At 39.3% G+C, this 21,047-nt stretch overlaps 2 protein-coding genes across 2 annotated transcripts in view; both read left to right on the forward strand.

The window, feature by feature from the left end:
- The first annotated feature begins 2,610 nt into the window (after positions 1-2,610).
- On the forward strand, positions 2,611-13,858 carry e2f4 (E2F transcription factor 4). The gene is given in 11 exon segments (XM_046850032.1): positions 2,611-3,020; positions 3,022-3,118; positions 4,284-4,393; positions 5,618-5,779; positions 6,011-6,054; positions 7,343-7,407; positions 7,670-7,943; positions 8,119-8,274; positions 8,426-8,473; positions 9,420-9,461; positions 11,999-13,858. Coding segments are annotated over 11 exon segments (1,170 nt in total). The 5' UTR covers positions 2,611-2,964; the 3' UTR covers positions 12,115-13,858.
- Positions 13,859-16,521: 2,663 nt separating this feature from the next.
- The window catches only part of elmo3 (engulfment and cell motility 3), a 30,386-nt gene continuing 25,860 nt past the window's right edge, over positions 16,522-21,047 (forward strand). Inside the window, exon 1 of the mRNA XM_046849522.1 lies at positions 16,522-16,746. The gene's annotated coding sequence lies outside the window, so the exon portion shown is untranslated. The remainder of the gene's footprint in view (positions 16,747-21,047) is intronic.

A 21,047-nucleotide genomic window follows, 5' to 3' on the forward strand; every position in this document is an offset into this window, starting at 1 on the left:
GCGACCCCATTAGGGGCATTACTTTGCACTGTTAAACCCAGGCAGAGATGGCAAACGTCCACACATCCTTCACTCAGTAGAAGTGCAGATACTGACGTTTTAAAAGACTCTGGTAAAAGATGAAGTTCTGGCTACACTTTTTTACTCAAGTTAAAGTAAAGAAGTTTGGGCTCTGATGTGTACTTAAGTAAAAATAGTCATTATTACTACCTGTTTTAGTGTCACGCTGGTAACTGAATCTCACTTCATATTACCGTAATTTCTGGACTATAAAGCGCACCCTTATATAAGCCACTGAATTTTACAAATATTTTTATTTTGAACATAAATAAGCCGCACCTGTCTATAAGCCGCCTAATGTACTTTACACAGAGTTTAACGAAAGACACTTTACACACGGTGTAATGGGTGAAATATGTTGCGCTTCCTTTAGGAGCATAGCGGTATCTTGGGAATAGGTTGCCACTGCATTTTCCCGCTATTACTGCGTGTGTTCAAGATGAGGAATATGTCCTTATTATTTTCTGATGCTCATTTCTAAGTTTCTTTGACTAACCCATAACGCTGTTGCCTAAAAAAATAAAAAAGCACGAGTTTTGGAAATCTGTCTGTGCTTATATGATTTCTGTTGTAACTGGAGTTAGCGAGCTCTCCCTTCACCCAGACTCAACACGTTACAACGGCTTGTATCTAAACAGTAGCCGACCAAGAAAGTCATTGTTCACTGTCTTCCTCCTTCCTTTCACAACTATTTCTCTCTGGAGTTTATCTTTTGTTATTGTCGTGCGTTTAAAAATCACCCGATGGAAGTTTTTTCTCCCGAAAAGACTTGCAGCTCAGAACTCAGGTGAGGTGCGTTTTTTCGTTTCCGTTCGGAAATTTCATTGGTCTAATGTTATGTCGCTCAGTTTTTTGGCTTGAAGTTTGTGAAACCGGGAAAAATCCAGGAAAAATTTATAAATTAGCCGCTTTGTTGTTTAAGCCGCGGGGTTCAAAACTTGGGAAAAAAGTAGCGGCTTATAGTCCGAAAAATACGGTAATATTCGGGCTGTCAATCAATTCAAATATTTAATCGCATCTTAATCACACATTTTTAATCTTTTCTAAATGTACCATAAATGAATACTTTACGTTTTTAAAACTCTAATCAACATGGGCATGGAGAAATATTGATGCTTTATGCAAATGTATGATTATTATTCGTGAAACCAAACTCAATATAGAGCATAAAGACAAAATATTCTTGTAAATGTAATTATGGTGTTTTAAATTACATAAATCATCAGGACACCAAACTGAAGTTTTGCTATTTTTCCACACAGACTGTTAATGAAGTGATACCGGAGAAACCACTTCTAACTTCCATACGGATTACAGAATCAGAGATTTTATTTAAAAGTAAGTCTGTGAGGTAAATATTCACTGAGATTCAGGTTGTTTTATTTGTGTTTGTGAAGAAAGATGACAGAGACAACAGAGAGCGCCCCCTGTCTGTTTTCTTTATTTTATATAGTTATTATGAGTGTATACGAATAAAAGTATACCCCTTACAATTTCAAATGATGTATTGCTCTTATCTGTACGATTAAAAAAGACAATGTAATTTAAGTTTGTTAAATTACACTGACAAGAAATGATGCAATGACAAGAAAACAAGTTGATGTGCTGAAAAAAGGCACTGAATGAGTGATTATGTCACGAAATAGATTAAAACTAAAATAACGAGTCTGGTTTGTAAATATAAGAAGTAGAAAATACAGACATTTGTGTAAATATTTAATTAGTTAAAGTAAAAAGTTCAAAAAACAAATAGTGAAGTAAAATACTAATAACAAAATAAAATGTACTTAAGTACAGTAACGAAGTATTTGTACTTCGTTACTTCCCATCTCTGACCCCAGGTACCTGAACTCCTTCAACTTCTCCACCTCTTCTCCCTGCAACTGCACCACTCCACTGCCCTCCCCCTCATTCACACACATGAACTCAGTCTTACTCCTACTGACTTTCATCCCGCTTCTCTCCAGCGCGTACCTGCAGCTCTCCAGGTTCTTCTCAACCTGCTCTCCACTCTCACCACAAATCACAATATCATTCACAAACATTATAGTTCATGTTAATGTCATGCAACCTGTTAATCACCACTGCAAACAGGAAAGGTCCCAGAGCCAATCCTTGATGCAGTCCAAACTCCACCTTGAACCAGTCTGTCGTTCCTACTGCACACTTCACTGCTGTCACACTGTCCTCATACTTGTCCTGCACCACCCTCACATACTTCTCTGACAAACTTGACTTTCTCATGCAATACTAATATAATATATCCAATACAATATTAATATGAAATTTTTATTTAATAATGAATATACTTATTTTTTTTATATTAAACATTCCATAATATGTTTTAATTATTACAAATATTATATTTAGTATTTTTTTCCAACTCAAATATGAATAAAATACTTTCATATTTCAATGTACTAATGAATTAATATTGTAATATAATTTTAAACGTCATCGTAACGTAATATACATTGAACTATCTAGAGGCGCCCTCTAGAGGAAGTCATGTGGAATCGCATCCCTGGGGTTTTTTTTTTGAGCTACCTATCCCATGATGCATCGCTCCTCCAACGGCTTCAGTCAATTCAAGTAGAAGCGCACCGCCGGTGTGTGTGTGTGTGTGTAAGTGTGTGTGAGTGTGTGTGAGAGAGTTTTAGGGTGAACGCGAACGTTATTGAGGTGTTTTTTCCGGGTCGAACCGGACCGCCTCAGGTGGGAAAAGGCGGGTTCGCAGAGAGCCGCGTTCTGGCCCTCATGTTCCGGGATGTTTTCCGGCCTGTAACGGGAAGCAGAAGGTTTCGGCGCCAGAATCGCAGCTTGACTGGAGACGGAGACGCAGCGGAACCACGGACACGAACCCGAGCTGGAAAATCAGACGGAAATACAAAAATATCGCGTTGAATGGATTTGGATTGTGCGCGAACCGAGTCAGGAGCGATGGGGGAATCGATTCAGCCGGCCACCGAGTCGCCATGAGAAAAGCCTCGGATTATTGACCACGAAGTTTGTCACTTTGCTACAGGAAGCCAAGGATGGAGTCCTGGACCTCAAAGCTGTAAGCCTGACCCTAGCGTCTTCACCTTTATCATTTCCCTCACTTGGGGGAAAACCTGTTATTTCCCTTAATACACAAACGTCAGCCTTAAAAAAAAAAAAAAAAACTTAGTCGTGGGTTGCGTCCCAAATTCACGCTTGCTCCCTCCATATGCGCGCTACCTAGACTACAAAAAGAATGGAGCCTGCGCTCTCCGTAGTGCCCTAGATTTAAAATGCAGTGACGATTGAGACGCAGCCGTCTTTATACAACCTTAAAGTATAAAAAAAGACGACAGCGTGGTGACCTGGAAATCTTTAAAATAGTCCAAAATATTAAAATTGACCAATAAAAATTGCGCAAAAAAGTAAGTTTAGCATTTCACTTCATCCCATTCATGGATTGTCTACTTTTTGCGATGAATAGATATGCAAAGTTTTAAATTATTATTTTTTAATAATAAAAACCTGTAATTTGCTCTTTAAATTAAATTAAGTTAAATTAAAAGGAAAATAAAGTGAATGCCAAAATTCATTTATTTTTCACGGTTGTATTTCCCCTTTCGCAGACGGTAAGATGTCTGCGCATGCGCACTGCGTGAACACGCGTGTGTGCTGAGATGGTTGTAAACCTAAACAGAGAAATGAATGAAAAATGTTGCAGTGTTATTGCAGATCTGAATCTAACAGGACATAAAGGTGTAAAAGCTCCTGCTTGGATCCTGTGTCTGTGTATCAGTGGTACAGAAAAAAAGGGAAAGAAACTTACATGCACGTGTGGGTCATTTTGCTTTATTATTTATCACGTGTTTTTTTGCACAACCAGGCAGAGGGTCTGCTCTCACGCCTCCCAATCCTTTGCTGGTGCGCACATCAGGGTGAAACCGTTCCTGTCGGGTTTGTTTAATGCGTTACAAGCACAAATAGGAGGCTTTAGGGAGGTCCACAAATGTCCTGAGGATGCCCAGAACGTAGGGCGTGAGTCCATCATTTTGGATCACGCTTGGTGTACACGCTTGTCTCGTCTGTAGATGTCATAAACGATCAAACTATGACCGCAAATTGACTGAAATGCTGTAAACGTCACCAAACGAAAGACACAAAAAAACCTACACAACTCCATGAACACAGTTTTATATCGCGAGGATTCCTAAAATTACCGTTCACTCTGTCTTTCCTTCCTGCAGGCTGCCGATACGCTGGCCGTACGACAGAAGCGGAGGATATACGACATCACCAACGTTCTCGAGGGCATCGGACTGATCGAGAAGAAATCGAAGAACAGCATCCAGTGGAAGTGAGTGTCCTAATGACCTCCACTCTTCTGGGAAGATGTTACCCCAGATTTTATGGAGACACAAAGCGCGTTAGGTGCTGATGTAGGTGAGGTGAGAAGGCCTGGGGGGTGCAGTACAATTCATTCATGCTCAGTTGGGTTGGAGGTCTAGAGCAAAAGATCTTCTATTTCAACTCATGGAAAGCACCTATTCATGCATGGAGCTGGTTTTTGTCATGCTGGAAAAGGTTTGGGTCTGATAGTTCAGGTGAAGGAAAAATCTCATCTTGTAATAACAGGTGTCCCAATACTTTTGGCCAATGAAAACTTTCCATGTTAAACAGGGAGCTGAAAAGGATAATCGTGGATGAACCACCAGATCTAATGCAGTTTTAGTTTGAAGTTCTCCCCTGAACTTTCCTCAATCACACGCACACTGCACACTTACTGCAGGGTTGCTGAGGCCACGCCCCCTACGTGCACTGTGCATTTACTCCCATCACATAACACATCGTTTTTCCAATCCTGCACATAAAATAATGTCAAATGTCCACATAAATGACAGAAATATTTCATACATTTGATTAAAACTTCTTTCTGCTGTTATGACCAAACAAATGTTTTACATTTATGTTGGTATTTGATACAGTTCATATAAATTTTCCAAATTGAAAATCAATTCCTGGCAAGTTTTCCGACTTGGACTATTTCCAAAGTTCCCATAGAAAGTTTCCGGAAATTTACCAACTATTTTCACCCTTGTCGCAACCCCAATTGCAACGAGCCTTATTTTTGTCCTTTTATAGTTCCACGTCCCCGTTCTTCTGACTGACATTATAGCAGTAATAAAGTGTAGTTCCTTCACCGGATTCTCTTTTTCTCTCTCGTTCTTGCAGTCTGACGTTAGTTCCTGTCACGTCACAGCAGCTATAAACGCTGGTTCCCTCGTAGCCTTTCTGTTTTTTCGGAGACTCCTTCCTTAGAGTATTCATCTGGAACGTTTGCTGTACGAGTTCCCGTGCAAACTGTTGATATGGAAACGATAACGTATTTGAAAAAAAACAAAAAATACAGTGCTGTCAGCTGCTGCTACAGAACATCAGTCAACATCTGGCCAATCAGAAAGCACATTTTATTATTATTATTATTATTATTTTTATTATTACTATTATTATTTTTGTTTTAATTGAATGTTTTTAGTACACTCAGGGCTGATATAACACAGACCTGATTGTGTGTGTGTAGAGGTGTAGGTCCTGGCTGCAACACGCGTGAGATCGCCGATAAGCTGATCGATCTGAAGCTGGAGCTAGAAGATCTGGACAGAAGAGAACATGAGCTGGACCAGCAGAGGGTCTGGGTGCAGCAGAGCATCAAAAACGTGACCGACGACTCGCAGAACAGTCCATATCCTTTTCCTTCATTCACATGCCGGGCCCTTGAGCAAGGCTCTTAATACTTCTCAGTTTGTATGAATGAGATTAATGACGACGTGTAAATGCGAACGTCTCGAGTTATTGTTTTAACTCCATTACAACATTTATTTTACCGCCGCTTTCGCCATCCACGTTTTGTTCTTCGTCGATTGTCCACGCCGTGCTCTTAGCGCGATTCTGTTGCGTCCTTAACGAGATGTACTCTGGCCTACGTGACGCATCAAGACCTCTGCAACTGCTTCAAAGGTAGGTCCTTTCCTCTTTCATTAACAGTTGGGACATCACCATGATGACGAGCACTATATGGACAAAGGTTAAGCAGAAGATTATACACTACTTATTTTTTTTTTTTTTTTTTTTAAGTCCCCATAATAAGCTCTTTTCTTCTGGAACGGTGTTCCACTTGATTTTGTGGAGATTTTTGCTCATTCATCCACAAGGGCATTAGTAAAGTCAGGTCTTCAATTCCAACCCATACGCTGTATCCGGAAAGTATTCACATCGCTTCCCTTTTTCCACATTTTGTTGTTACGGCTTTAGTAGTAGTATTTTATAATCAATGCGAGATGTAATTGGGAGCAGTGTAGATGACAAAAACAGGGCTGATGTGGTCGTATTTCCTAGATCTAATTACGATACTTGCTTCTGCATTCTGAACTAACTGAAGCTGATTTATACACTTACTCCAACACCCAGACAGTAAAGCGTTACAGTAGTCTAATCTAGATGATACAAAAGCATGAACTAGTTTCTCTGCATCCTGTAACATCATATTTCTAATTTTAGCAATATTTTTAAGGTGAAAGAAGGAGATCCTGGTGATATTATTCACGTGAGCCTCAAAGGGACGTGAGACTCTGGTCAATAATCACACCAAGGGTTTTGACTGCTGTATACACTGAGACAGAAACACCATCCAGAGATGCTACGGAATCGGAAAGTTTGCTTCTAGCTGCACGTGGTCCTAGTAAAAGTACTTCCGTCTTATCTGAGTTGAGCAGAAGAAAGTTATCAAGCATCCACTGTCTAATGTCCTTTACACACTCCTCAGCAGTTACAGATCTAAAGAAGGATACAAAAGGCAAGAGCATGAGAAACCTGAACGTTAAGCATCATGTCTGGAGGAAACCAGGCACCGCTCATCATGTAATCCATTTTGGAATGAAGCTGTAACATAAGAAAATGTGGGAAAAGTGTGAAAACTTTCCAGATGCACTGTGAAGCAAATCTTCATGGAGCTGGCCTTGTGCACAGGGGTATTGTCATGCTGGAACAGGTTTGGGTCTCGAAGTTCAGGTGAAAGGGAAAATTTCATGCTACCGCAACCATTGTGTGGGAACAGTTTGGGAAAGAACCACTTATGGCTGGAAAGATCAGGTGTCCCAATACTTTTGTCCATATAGTGTACTTGGTGCTCCGAATGCGGCATCATGGTGTAAATCCAAAGACGGAAATACGACATATAAGAGCAGAGAGTTCCAGAATTTCGTTTGCTCATCATCAGGGTTTTCCCCTCCATCTTTTCCTCCACTAGGTGACACTCTGCTGGCAATCCGAGCGCCTTCAGGAACACAGCTGGAGGTGCCGATACCGGAGTCTGTGAGTTTTGGTCTTCATTTCTCTGTTTTGTTTTGAGGCACATCTGCTTCCTTGTCTCCCCTGACAAATTTCTGTCCCGTGTGATAACAGTGCGGTTCAGCGTAGCTGTGCTTCTGGCGTAGATCCAAAGTAGTGTGGAAATGCCTTCCTGTAGAAAAGTGAAATGTCTCGAAAAAATAAAAGATGAAGGGTGAAGACGAGGTCCTACACACCCCCCGTTCCTTCAGTGCTGATTTATTACCTGGTTATTTTTCGTTTCCAGGTTGTAAACGGACAAAAGAAGTACCAGATCCACTTAAAAAGTTCGTCAGGCCCCATCGACGTTCTCCTGGTGAACAAAGACCCAGCCAGCGCCTCTCCTGTCGTGCTACCCGTCCCCCCTCCGGAAGACATGCTCCAGAGTCTTCCGGCCTCCTCTGCTTCCGCTCCGTCTGCTCCCGTCTCCACACCTACCCCCAAAATCGCAGGCGCCGGTACAACGAGTTCAGCTGTAAAACCCCAGAGGCTCACGAACACGCCTGCTGCACCCCCTACAGGTTTCACACCGAGCTTTACACGTCGCTTTTTCTTTATCGCTTCAGTTCATTTTACCACAACGATCCTCTCGATGAATACGACTTCAAATGCTATATTATATTGTTTATCTTTGAATTGTCCTGTATCCTGTGGAGTTTAAAGTTCACTCTCAGATTGTGTGTCTGTGTGTAACAGAAGCCCCCAACACTGCCCCATCAGACATACCGACCAATCAGAATCCAGCAGAGGACCGCCAGCAGCTCCAGTCCTCAGCCTCGTTGGACAGCAGCTCATCGCTTCCTGAATCGTCTTCGGCCGTCTTCGAACCCATCAAAGCGGATCCTTCGGAGTGTGAGCGTTCATCCCGTTTTATTACGCAGATAAACAAACAAGCAAAAAATAAAACCTATTTTTCATATATTTTCTAAAAATTCTTCATTTTATTTATTTATTTTAAACATTTTCTGATTGTTTTTCTTTCCCCTCCCCCAATATCTTTTAGTGCTGGATCTCCCCAAAGAACTTTCAGAAATGTTTGATCCTACTAAAGGTAAGACTTTATACACGCCGGCGTTTTAGTGGCACGTTAAAAGAGTCTAGCGTTCTTTCACGTTCGATTTCTTTAATCATCGTCCTCAGTCTTTTGAGAATAGCCAGTATCCTTCAGACTGCACTAAAGAGGCGATTTCCTCGTCCTCGTTTACTGATTTATAACTCCATTCTGATGCGCCAAAAGACAAAGAATTTCCTTTTTGCTAAATCCGAACCAAAATGGGATTAAACTAAAGACTCCACATCAGTTTTATGCGAAACGGCGAAACGTTTCTCGCAATTCTGCGTGTTTTTTTTTTTCCCTCAAAGGTTTACACTTTCATTTTGTTTTACTACGACGCTATCCATTTTTTTTCTTCCAAATTTTGACTTGATTTTTATAATCTTAGATTTGAAAATTTATTTTAACGTGGGTCTAAAAAAACAACAGAAGCCAATGCCTCTGTGATGCGTTGGAATTTTAAGTCCTTGCTTTTTAATAACATTCATGACATTAGTGATCATGAACGACTCAAAAGTAGAGGATCTTCCTTATTTTAATTATTCATATTTTAACAGATTATTATTATTAAAGGTTTTTTTCTTTGTGTAATTCTAAAATTTCTACCGAGTTATTTTAAATTAACGTGATCCTGGTCCAGTCCAGAATATATGTTTGAATTTGGCTTGGCCTTTTGACCTCTGATTGGTCAGTCATTTTATGGACACACCCATAACATCTTTTTTTATTTATTTTTATATTTATCCTAAATCAACATTCGAAATCGTTCAAAGAGGATAAAAGTTTTCCGCTTGTGGGCGGAGCTTGGTGTCCATAAGTGAAAAAATGTCGGTCAAATGATTTAATTTGTATATATTTTTTTTTATTAAATTGTTGAATAAATGTTGTCGTGCTAAGAGATGAGCGCAGTGGTATTTATTTCCGTGTCCTGTCTTGTCTGCAGAAATGAGTGCAGATCTGCTGGAAGAGCTCATGTCATCAGAAGGTAAAGCTGGCCATAAACCAAGCCATCTGTACATAGTTTACTACTAATCGTGAAGATGAACGCTGCAGCGGAGACGCGTGTGTACGATTTCTTTTTAATGTAAAAATAAAATACGTATCTGTATTTTTCTGCACTTTTTATATATATATATATATATATATATATATATATATATATATATATATATATATATATATATATATATATATATATATTATATTATATTTTTGTTTTGGGGGAAAGTGAAGCGTATTCAGGAGACGGATTTAAAGGGGCACTAGATAATGATGTATCCGGTGCAGAAAAAATGTATTGCATGAGTTATTGTGGGCGATTTCCTTTTTTTTTTTTTTTTTTTTTTTTTTTGCATGAATCAGTCAGTTTTCAGTCAAGATTTCATATTTATCCTCCTGGTCTTTAGTCTCCTGGTGACTTTGTCCTGTTGGAATATTTTTCGTTTGATCTCCATTTAGTTCTCATTCAGTAAACTTAATATAACAATATGCAAAACATAAAATTGCTTGTCATTTTTAAAATGTTTTTTATTAATGCAGTTATTTATTATTATTAACGTCTGTGAACGTCAAGAGTTCACATTTTATTAAGTTTGAAATTATATATTTATGAAACTATATTATATATATATATATATATATTAATTATTATTATTAATTATTATAACATTAATTAATTATTAAAAAATATTGAAAGTTTGGTGGTTATAGAATGTATTTTAGAATATTTGATTTAAAAATAAATAAATAAATACACCTTTTATTCTATTGATTTAAATTGAGTAATCGTTTAAATTGGCACAAACGAGACTGAACAAACTTGCGCTCCATCAATTAATTCATTTCTAGATGGACAGATTTGAACTTCATTTTCGCTCGTATAATATTTACTGTCCTCTGAAAACAACTCAACATACAGCCATTATTGCCTAAATAACAACAAAAGTGAGTACACCCTCAGTGAACATGCCAAAACTGTGTTTTGTGTGAGCATCATTGTTATGTAGCACTGCGTTAATCCTCCTGGGTGTGGAATTCAGCAGAGCTGCACAGGTTGTTGCTGGGATCCTCTTTCACTCCTCCGTAATGACATCACAGAGCTGCTGGAGACACATAGCGCTTCTCCATCTTCCGCTTGAGGAGCCCCACAGGTGCTCAATAGGGTTCAGGTCTGGAGACGTACTTGGACACTTCATCCCCCTCACATTCAGCTTCCTCAGCAGTTGTCATCGTGACGATGTGTTTGTGTATGTTATCATGTTGTAAAACTGTCATTCGGCCCAGTTTCTAAAGGAAAGGCATCATGTTCTGCTTCAGAACATCACAGTACATGTTGGAATCCATGTTTTCCTCAATGACCCGCAGCTTCCCAGTACCAGCAGCACTCATGCAGCCCCAGACCATGATGTTACCACCACCAGGCTTGACTGTAGGCAAGACAAGGTTTTCTTGGTGCTTTTTTTTTTACCAGGGTGTCCTCACACATGCTGGACACCATCTGAGCCAAACACGTTTATCTTAGTCTCATCAGACCACAGGACATGGTTCCAGTAATTCATGCTCTTGGACAGGTTGTCTTCAGCAAACTGTTTTGGGGCTTTCTTGTGAACCAGCTTCAGTGGAGGGACTTACGTCTGGAATGATGGTCCTGTAAACCGACTTGGTGCAGTGTGCGGCGTACGATCTGAGCACTGACAAGCGGACCTTCTGCTTCTGCAGCCTCTAAAGCAATGCTGCAGCACTCATGCGTCTGCTTTTTGAAGCAGATTCTGCAGCTGACGCACAGCACGAGGTCTTGAATTTTTTGATGGACCCATGAGGTCTGTTCCGAGTGCAACCCGTCTTGGAAAACCTCTGTATGACCCTGACCACTGTACTGTAACTCAGTTTCAGGGTGTTATCATACTTTTTACAGCCTCGTTCACCTTTGTGGAGAGCAACAATTCTAATTCTCACATCCACAGAGACTCTTTACCATAAGGTCCATGTGGAACATTCAGTGGTTCATATGAGAGAATTGGACTCAAAGCACCAAAAACATGAACATGATGAATCGGACGTGTGGCTGTGCATGTTCAAGCGAGATACAGGTGTACTCACTTTTGTTGCCAGCTGCACATTGATGCCTCTAAGATATGTATTAAATATATCATATCTACAGTATTGGTCCTTCAGAAGATACTAAAATGGTTGCTGAAATGTGAGGGGTGCACTTACTTTTGTGACATATTGTATTTAACTTTTTTTTATTATATATTTACAATTTTTGTCCCACCACCAGATATAAATGTTTTTATTTTGAAATATGTATCTATTTTTGTCTTTTTATTTAAAAAAAAAAAAAAAAAAATATATATTTATTTATAAATTATTGACTTTGGTTAGTAATACACTTTTTTTTGTAGGTTTTAAGGATTTCTTTTTTTTTTATTAGAAAATTCCACATTTATTACTTTTGATCATAATCATCTAAAAGTGTCCTTGTCTATCTTTCTCACTCTTTTTCTCTCTTTCTCTCTCTAGTTTTTTCTCCACTCCTCCGCCTCTCCCCACCTCCTGGTGACCACGACTACATTTATAACCTGGACGAGACCGAGGGCCTGTGTGACCTTTTCGACGTCCCCATCAGCAACCTTTGACCTCCGCTCGCACCCGTGTGATAAGAGTAACACACCTGTATTTAACAACCGAAGGCCACCTTTTTAAATTTTTTGTTTAGAAAGGTTCGGCCACGTTCATGTGAATAAGCTGATTTTGTGTGTATATAAAGCTTTTTTTTTTCTTCGTTTGTAATATCTTTTTACCCAAAAAGCTGCGATCTACTGAAAAGCGGGACACGGAAGATTCCCTGCCTCGAAGCTTCACCGTTTTTTTTTTTATTATTATTATTTCATTCAAACCCAAACTCAAGAAAACACAGTGCTTGGGGTATTTTTTTAACCAGGATGAAGGTGTTGTTTGTTTTTGTTACTTTTGATCAAATATACAATCAGAATCACCAGCAGGAACACCAGCTCTAGTCCCTGACATGTAGTTGTGTTTATTTTTTTGATTTATTGGTTTGTAGAACTGGCTGTAACGTTTCTTAATTATCCATCATTTGCTTCTTATCGCATACACGCACACAGAAACATCTCTATCTTAGAAGCGTGTGAGCGCCTGACTGAGCACCACAGAGCAACCCTGAGGTGCACGGTAGATCTTTAGGGGGGCATCCAGACTTGATGAGCACGGTCCGTTTTCTCTATATTACCCACAATTCTTTTTACCTATAGTCCAGGGAAAGTATTACCTCGGTGGTTAAAGGCTTAAGCCCCAATATTGCCAAGCTGCCACTCTTGGGCCCTTGAGCAAGGCCCTTTACCCTCTGTGTTCTAGAGCTGTATCAGGGCGGACCCTGTGCTCGGACCCCCGATTCCTAACATCTGGGACATGCGAAGAACGAATTTCACCGCGCTGTAATTGATATACGAGAAGTAAATAAAAGCCAGAATCGTTAAACCGATATTGCGATACAAACCCATGTTCCAGTGGGTCTCGGGTGAATTCAGAGCACCGCCAGTGTCTCATCACTTCGTCTCACATCCGCTTGGGTCACGTCTCCATCATGGGTTTTAGATCCGTTTCATTATTTTAACATTTTTGGGGGCTTTGTTTTATCCCTATTATATTCACCTTTGTATATTCAATCATTTTTAATCCGTAACTAACCGCTGGCTTCAATGTATTTTTATTTCATTTTATCTTTCCGCCGACTTGACATCCAGCGCGTAACGTTCATGCTGCCGACACGCAGATGTCCCTCGTCCGAGACTTTGTGCTTAACCCTCATTTTCTCCTTCTGTTATGTCCAATTCTATACATCTGTTCTCATTTCCGTGTATGTGTTTGTCTTTCACTCGTCATAGGGAAAAAAAAAAGGTTTGTACTGTTTGTATATGAGCATGACTTTGTAAAGAAGGAAAATCAGCTCCCGTCTGCATCTTCTTCACCTCTGAGCAGTTCATGATGGAACATGTTTTTAAAAAGGAAAAGAAAAAAAAAATACCGCTTTTAGCTGAAGGATATTTTTATGGTTGTACACACCATTATTTTTGTACAGGCCAGTTATACAGATTATGGTATGCACACAGCAGACTTTTCTCCAATGATGATGATGATGATGATGATGATGATGATGATGGCAACATCTCCATATTGGCACTTTAACGCAGTACGATCAACCGGGTTTCATTCATCTACTTCTTTCTGCTGGACGGACGGAGAGCTTCAGGAAACTCTCCAACCGTCTCTCTTCCGTCTCGCCACCATCCGCTGAGGTTCTTTGTAACGGAGTAGCCGGACACATGGCTATCTGTGGAAGAAATAAATGACTTTTTGTAACTTGTGTTTTTTATATATATATATATATATATATATATATATATATATATATATATATATATATATATATATATATATAATGAGTCAATCTGCTTCAGGGTTTCAATCCTCTTTCTCTTTTGCACTTCATAGCAGGATGTGACTTGAAAATCTGAGACATAAAATGGTTCAAAGGTCAGAGCCGATTTCTCAGACCACATTAGGAATAAATCACATTCGCTGTAAGAAAATACCATTGAACTGCTAATACTGAAATGATTTAAATGGTTAGATTTTAATTATTAAAAAAAAAAAAACTAAAAAGCCACAGATGTACAGATTTGAGAAAATAAATATCTCCATTTCTATAAAAAAATAAGCATAGATCTGCATTCCCAATTCCAGAAATTAATATTGTACACAGGTGTGTGACTAGAACCTGAAAATCATACTTGATTGTGAGGTTTTATTTCCTCAAAAACATCACAATGTCCACCTCAACACTTCATCAACAACATGCCAGAATGAAGCAAAGATCAAACAAGTCGGTAAAGAGCAAGTAGTAAAGCAGGATCTTCAACTAATCAATAAAAAGACGGCATCATGTGGCAAAGTAGAAGAACTGTTAGTGTTCAATTGACAAATCAAAGTAAATAATTCTAAAGTAAAAACAAATATTCAGAGGTGACTGTGATGTGCAGCTTTCGCTGTCGGAGAAGGCAATTTTTTTTATTCGACTTCAAAAGCTGTTTTTTTTTTTTTTTACGTTTTTGGAATTTATTTGAGGTCTTTTTGGACTGGAAATGATGAATTTATAGCACACAGACCCAATACCAATAAAAGTTGGGATATTTGGGTAAAATGTCAAAAAAATCTGAATGCAATTATTAGCAGATCTCAGAAACCTAAATTTTATTCATAATAGAACATCATAAATGTTTCAAATGTCGAAATAGACTAAATCCACCATTTTAAGATAAATATAACATCATTTTAGTCTCGAGGGTTTAGGTGGAAGTGATAACTCATTGGTCCGGGTTCACACACCAGTACTGCCCGACTGTACATGCTGAGTACAGTGAAGAAATAATGTCACTGTGCTGTATGTATATGTGACCAGTAAAAATGTCTATTGTTCTTTCAAAAAAGTTGGGACAACAAATGACTGGAAAACTGAGTGTTACTGAAGAGAAATACCTGATGGAGGATTTTGCACAGTGTGTGTTTAAATTATATTACATCAAAAGTTTGTTTTGCCTTTATAACAAGGATTTTAACTTTAGAACCAGGATTTTCACTTTATACTTTATAGCCAGGATTTTTACTTTAGAACCAAAATTTTAACTTTAGAACCAGGATTTCAACTTTAGAACCAGAATTTTAACTTTAGAACCAGGATTTCAACTTTATACTTTATAGCCAGGATTTTAACTTTAGAACCAGAATGTTAACTTTAGAACCAGGATTTGAACTTTAGAACCAGATTCTTAACTTTAGAACCAGGGTTTCAACCTTATACTTTATAGCCAGGATTTTAACTTTATACTTTATAGCCAGGATTTTAACTTTATACTTTATATCCAGGATTTTAACTTTATACTTTATATCCAGGATTTTAACTTTAGAACCAGGATTTTGGAATTTTTTAGAGCATCCATGCTCCTGAGGTTCCAGTGACCACTGCTCCTGCCCCTCTCACCTCTGTGGATCTTCCCACTTTGTCCAGGCCTGCCTCTGGATAGTGTTCTCTTTGACTGGAGGCCACTCTGTGCAGCTTGGGTCGGTTTCTCATCAACGCCTTGGGTGGTTCCATGAAATTCTTGAGCAAGAATGTTGAGGATGGATTTGGACTGTAGTTAATGTCAACAGTCTGCTACACTGACTCAGGACTTCTTTTCACTTCTGATCATCATCACTGCACCCCGCAACATTTTATATCTGCTATAAATGGACATTCGGTGCAACCCAGATGAGGATGAGGTTCCATCTTGAGTCTGGTTCCTCTCAAGGTTTCTTCCTTATGCCGTCTCGGGGACTTTTTCCTTGCCACAGTCGCCACCGGCTTGTTCATCAGGGACAAACTTACTTATAAAGAACATATTCACTTTTCATCACCACATTATCTGTGTAAAGCTGCTTTGAGACAATGTTCATTGTTTAAAGTGCTATACAAATAAACATGAATTGAATTTTAACTTTAGAACCAGGATTTTAACTTTATACTTTATAACTTATTATAACCAGAGTTTTGCCTTTAGTCATGGTTCCTGCCTTCATAACCAGTGTCTTTATAACTGGTGTTTCTCCTTTATAACCAGGGCACACAAACTTTTGCACAGTGGATAACTAAATAGGTTACTGAATGAAGGCCAAGTGGCCAAACTCATACAGGAACACCACCATCGCCAACTTCCTGTTCCTCACAACATTGTTGTACTAAACCAAAACTTTTTCTCTGAACTTCTGCTCAAACTTTGCTGGAAACCCTGAAATGGTTGGGGGCTGCGTCCCAAACCACACACTCCTTCACTACAGAGCAGAAAAGAAAACAAACAGTACGCATGGATCGGTTTGTACTTTGGAGCAGGACAGAAGTGTGCGGTTTGGGACGCAGCCCGGATCTTCTTCATGGGCCACGGGAGGAAACCCGGAACTGGGAATGTCGTGTAGGCGGACGTGCGAATGTTGTAGAACTTCCTGTAGACGCGCTCTACATAGGGGGCTTTCAGTCGCGTCCCATGCGCCCTACCTAGTGCACTAAGTGTTTAATCGGAAGTCTTTATGGTAGAAATCCTCCTTCTTAGTCTGAAACTCAGAGGAAACTTGTAAGACGCGGGGAGAAGGAAAGGAAAAGTTTTTTTTAATAAGAAACCAGGAGCTCTGATGTGCAAAGGTTGGTCTATCAGCAGGTAAGAATCACGTTGCATGAGTTTGTGTTTACGGTTGACTTGCTCAAAAAACAAACAAACATACAAGACAAAAACATTTCTAGGGTTTGTTTGTTTCGATCGACTTTTCTATGTATATTTGAGAAGAATAGAATAGAAGAATGATAGAGTGGAGCAACATCACTGCATGGGTTTGCTTTAACACTGTGGAGTATTTTATAATAGTGCTGAAAAATATTATTATTATTATTATTATTATTATTATTATTATTATTATTATTATAGTTTATTATATTGTTTCTATTGAGATTTCAAATCGACCTCGAGCTGTAGTTCCGGGTCCGTTTCCTATTTTCTGCGACTTGTTTGAAGAAGTGTGTCATGTTCCTGCTGGATAATGATGTGATTATAAAGTTCACCTTCTTTTGCTACAAAATAACACACACACACATTTAACACCTGCATCAGGTATGACTTGTATTGTGGATTCTCTAATTGATCAACAAAAGGCTTTTGAAAAATATTTCAAAAGAAACGCGTTCAAACAGAAACAATCCTTTGATGTTTTAAGATTTCAAAGTAAAACCGTGAAGGAAAATCTGCGGTGTTTTGCAACTCAAGACTGAAACGTGGTGTTTAATGGTTGTACAATAGGAAAAGCGAGACTCTGACAGTGGTGGAGGAAACCATGTAGTCAAATGTGACTCCAGTAACAGTAAAAGTGTCCCTTTAAACTTTCACTTGAGTAAAAGTACAAAAGTTTTTGCCTTCAAATGTACTTAAGTATCCAAAGTACTGATTTATTATAACTATAATGTTCCTGTTATCATTTTTATTACAAGACTCTTAACTCAGTTTATTTGAAAAGACTCGAATGTGACTCTCAGCACACTGATCTATTAATAGAATGATATTAATGACTCAAACACTGATTGATTTTTATTACAATGATCATGAGCCCAAAAACCTTAGTTTCAACGACTTCAACTAAACGTGTAAATAAAGTCACGTGTGTTGTGTTGAGTTCAAGTCTGGAGTTTCTTCATCATTTATTCCTCTCTAAATGTTCTGCTTGATGTTGAACTGATGCTGAACTGTATGTTGGTGATCAGTAGATACACCGAGCGCCGATCAGAACACGTGTAAAACAGAGCGTGCGCTCGATCCTGATTGGTGACTCGCTGCGTGTTTCACCAGTTATGTTTTTATCCTCAGAAATAAAATGGAACGACAGATTTCACAAAATGTAGTCGAGTAAAAAGTAAAATATTTGACTTTGAATTGTAGTGAAGTTACAATAAAAATCTCCCTAAATGGAAACACTTGAGTGTTGTACAGACACGTGAAAAAGCAACTTAAGTATGATAACAAATTACATTTACTTTGTTTCGGTCCATATATACATATTAGTATCTTCTCAAGGGAAATACTATAGAAATGAAACCTGGATATATTCAGGTCAATGTGCAGCTTGTATAGAAGTTCAGATTCACTGTCCTCAGAAAGTAACATTTTATCCATGAAATAAAAACGAAAAGTAAATGAACTCAAATCAAAACTCAAATTGGTGTGACCTCCATCTGCCTGCAAAACAGCAATTCTTCTAGCACATTACACGTCTGCGATTTCATCACGGACAGCAGGTTAAATCTGCCACAGAAACGTTCGACGTGACTTACGTTTGACTGCAACGAGTCGTTCGAGGAGTCTCTTCAAGTGTGGAAGAACGTCACCGGAAGAGTCACCCAACCATGCGTTCTCCATGTGTTCTCAGTATCGGGAAGTATGGATGAATCAAGGTTTGGTGGACACCATGAGAACTTTATGCGTTGTATTGCAGAGCTTGAACAGTTTCTTGGAGGGTACTTATTGTTCCAACGTGATGATGAGCTCAAAAAGTTCATGGTGTAGAAGAACTCAACCCCACTGAACACCTTATGGAAGAACTGGAATGTTGGTTGAGAGTCTTACTAATCTTCTTTTGGCTGAATAAACACAAATTCCCCCAAAACACACGTCGTAATCTTCTCACAAGACTCCATTAAGCTCTTGTAGGTGTGTCCATACACACTGTATGGACCAAAACGTATTGGGACACCTGACTTTTTCAGCCATATGTAATTCTTCTCCAAACTTTTACAGAGGTCGGAGGCACCCAACTGTATTTGGATGAAGGAGCATGACATTTAAACCTTTAGACCCAAAACCTGTTCCAGCATGAGATTGCTGCTGTACACAAAGCCAGCTCCATGAAGATCTACTTTCTATGGGTTTGGAATGAAAGATCTTCTGCTATAAAGCTTGAACACTATTAAACACCTTTAGGATGAATCCTCACCTCACCTACATCAGTACCTGATTTTACTAACACCCTCGTGGCTAAATGAGCACAAACTCTCCACAAAATCCAGTGGAACATCTGCTGAAGGCTGTGTATGACTCTATAGCACATTTATGACTCTATAGTGGGTGTATGACTCGCGTATGTATTACTTTAGTGTGTGTATGACTCTATAGCGTGTACGACTCTATAGCGTGGTATGAATCTTGGTTGTGTGTGTTTTACTTTCTATAACGTGTAAAACTCTATAGCGTGTGTGACTATAGCGTGTGTATGACTAGGTTGTGTGGGTTTTACTTTCTATAGTGCGTGTGTGTGTGTGTCTGTGTGTGTGTGTGTGACTGTAGCGTGTGTGTGACTATATAGAGTGTGTATGACTTTAGGTTGTGTGGGTTTTACTTTCTATAGCGTGTGTGTATGACTGTAGCGTGTGTGTGTATGACTGTAGCGTGTGTGTGTATGACTATAACGTGTGTATGACTTTAGGTTGTGTGGGTTTTACTTTCTTTAGCATGTGTGTGACTATAGCGTGTGTGTGTATATGACTATAGCATGTGTGTATGACTAGTGTGTGTGTGTGCATGACTATAGAGTGTGTGTATGACTAGCGTGTGTGTGTATGACTAGCGTGTGTGTGTATGACTAGCGTGTGTGTGTATGACTAGCGTGTGTGTGCATGACTAGCGTGTGTGTGTATGACTATAGTGTGTGTGTATGACTTTAGGTTGTGTGGGTTTTACTTTCTTTAGCATCTGTGTGACTATAGTGTGTGTGTGTGTATGACTATAGTGTGTGTGTGTATGACTATAGCGTGTGTGTGTATGACTAGCGTGTGTGTGTATGACTATAGAGTGTGTATGACTTTAGGTTGTGTGGGTTTTACTTTCTTTAGCATCTGTGTGACTATAGCGTGTGTGCATGACTATATAGAGTGTGTATGACTCTAGTGTGTGTGACTATATAGAGTGTGTATGACTCTCGGTTGTGTGTGTTTTTACTTTCTATATCGTGTGTATGACCATAGCGTGTGCATGACTCTCGGTTGCGTGTGAACAGCTCTCAGCGATCATTTATCAGGATCAAATGGAAATAAATCCTCTTAACGATCCAAACCACGAGCGAACAGGAACAACGCTGCTTTTGTGAGCGCAGATTTGCGGGGATTGATGATGTTGATTCGGGGTGACGGTTGTTTAATTTTACAAAGACGCTGCTTCGACACGTCGGGTTGAACAATTCGCTGGCAGCCGTATCGAGAGACCGAGTCGACATGTGCGTTGTGGGATTTCTGAAATGACAGAACCCTAATAGGTGAACAGGAAGTAGCATACAGTGGCATTAGAGCGCTGGGCTAAAGATACCAAGACAGATGTGTGTAATTGGGGCATGAGATGAAATTAGTGTGTTTGTGGTGGGTGGTGTTGGTGGGGTGGGGGTCACACACTCACACACGGACACACGCACTAGTTGGATGCAGTGTGTGTGTATGTGTGTATTTATGTGCATGTGTGAAACCTCAGGCATCTCACCCAGCTGTAACTAGCACAGCTCTGCATTTATACCCACTCTCTTTTTTTCTTTCTCTCTTTCTGTGCTTTTTTTCCTTTTCGTTATTTCTCTTTGTCACTTTCTCAATGATTTTCTTTCTCTGTCTCCCCCCTTTCTGTCTTTCATTGTGTATGTCTGTCTGTGTCTGTCTTTATCAAGTTCTTTCTGTCTTTCTGGTCCTTCCTATAGTCTCCCCATCTGTCTGTCTGTCTGCCTGCATGCCTCTTTGTCTGTCTCCTTTCTGTCTCCATCTGTCCTCTGCATGTCACTGTCTGTATCTCTGTCTCTGTCTGTCTTACATCTGGTTGTCTGTCTGACTCTCTTGTCTGTCTGTTTGTCACCTGTCTGTCTCTATTTCTGTCAGATGTCTGTCTGTCTGTCTCCCACCCATTAATATGTTTCCTGTGTGTGTGTGTGTGTGTGTGTGTGTGTG

Source organism: Silurus meridionalis, chromosome 5 (genome assembly GCF_014805685.1).
Source record: "Silurus meridionalis isolate SWU-2019-XX chromosome 5, ASM1480568v1, whole genome shotgun sequence".
Classification (NCBI taxonomy): Eukaryota; Metazoa; Chordata; class Actinopteri; order Siluriformes; family Siluridae; genus Silurus; species Silurus meridionalis.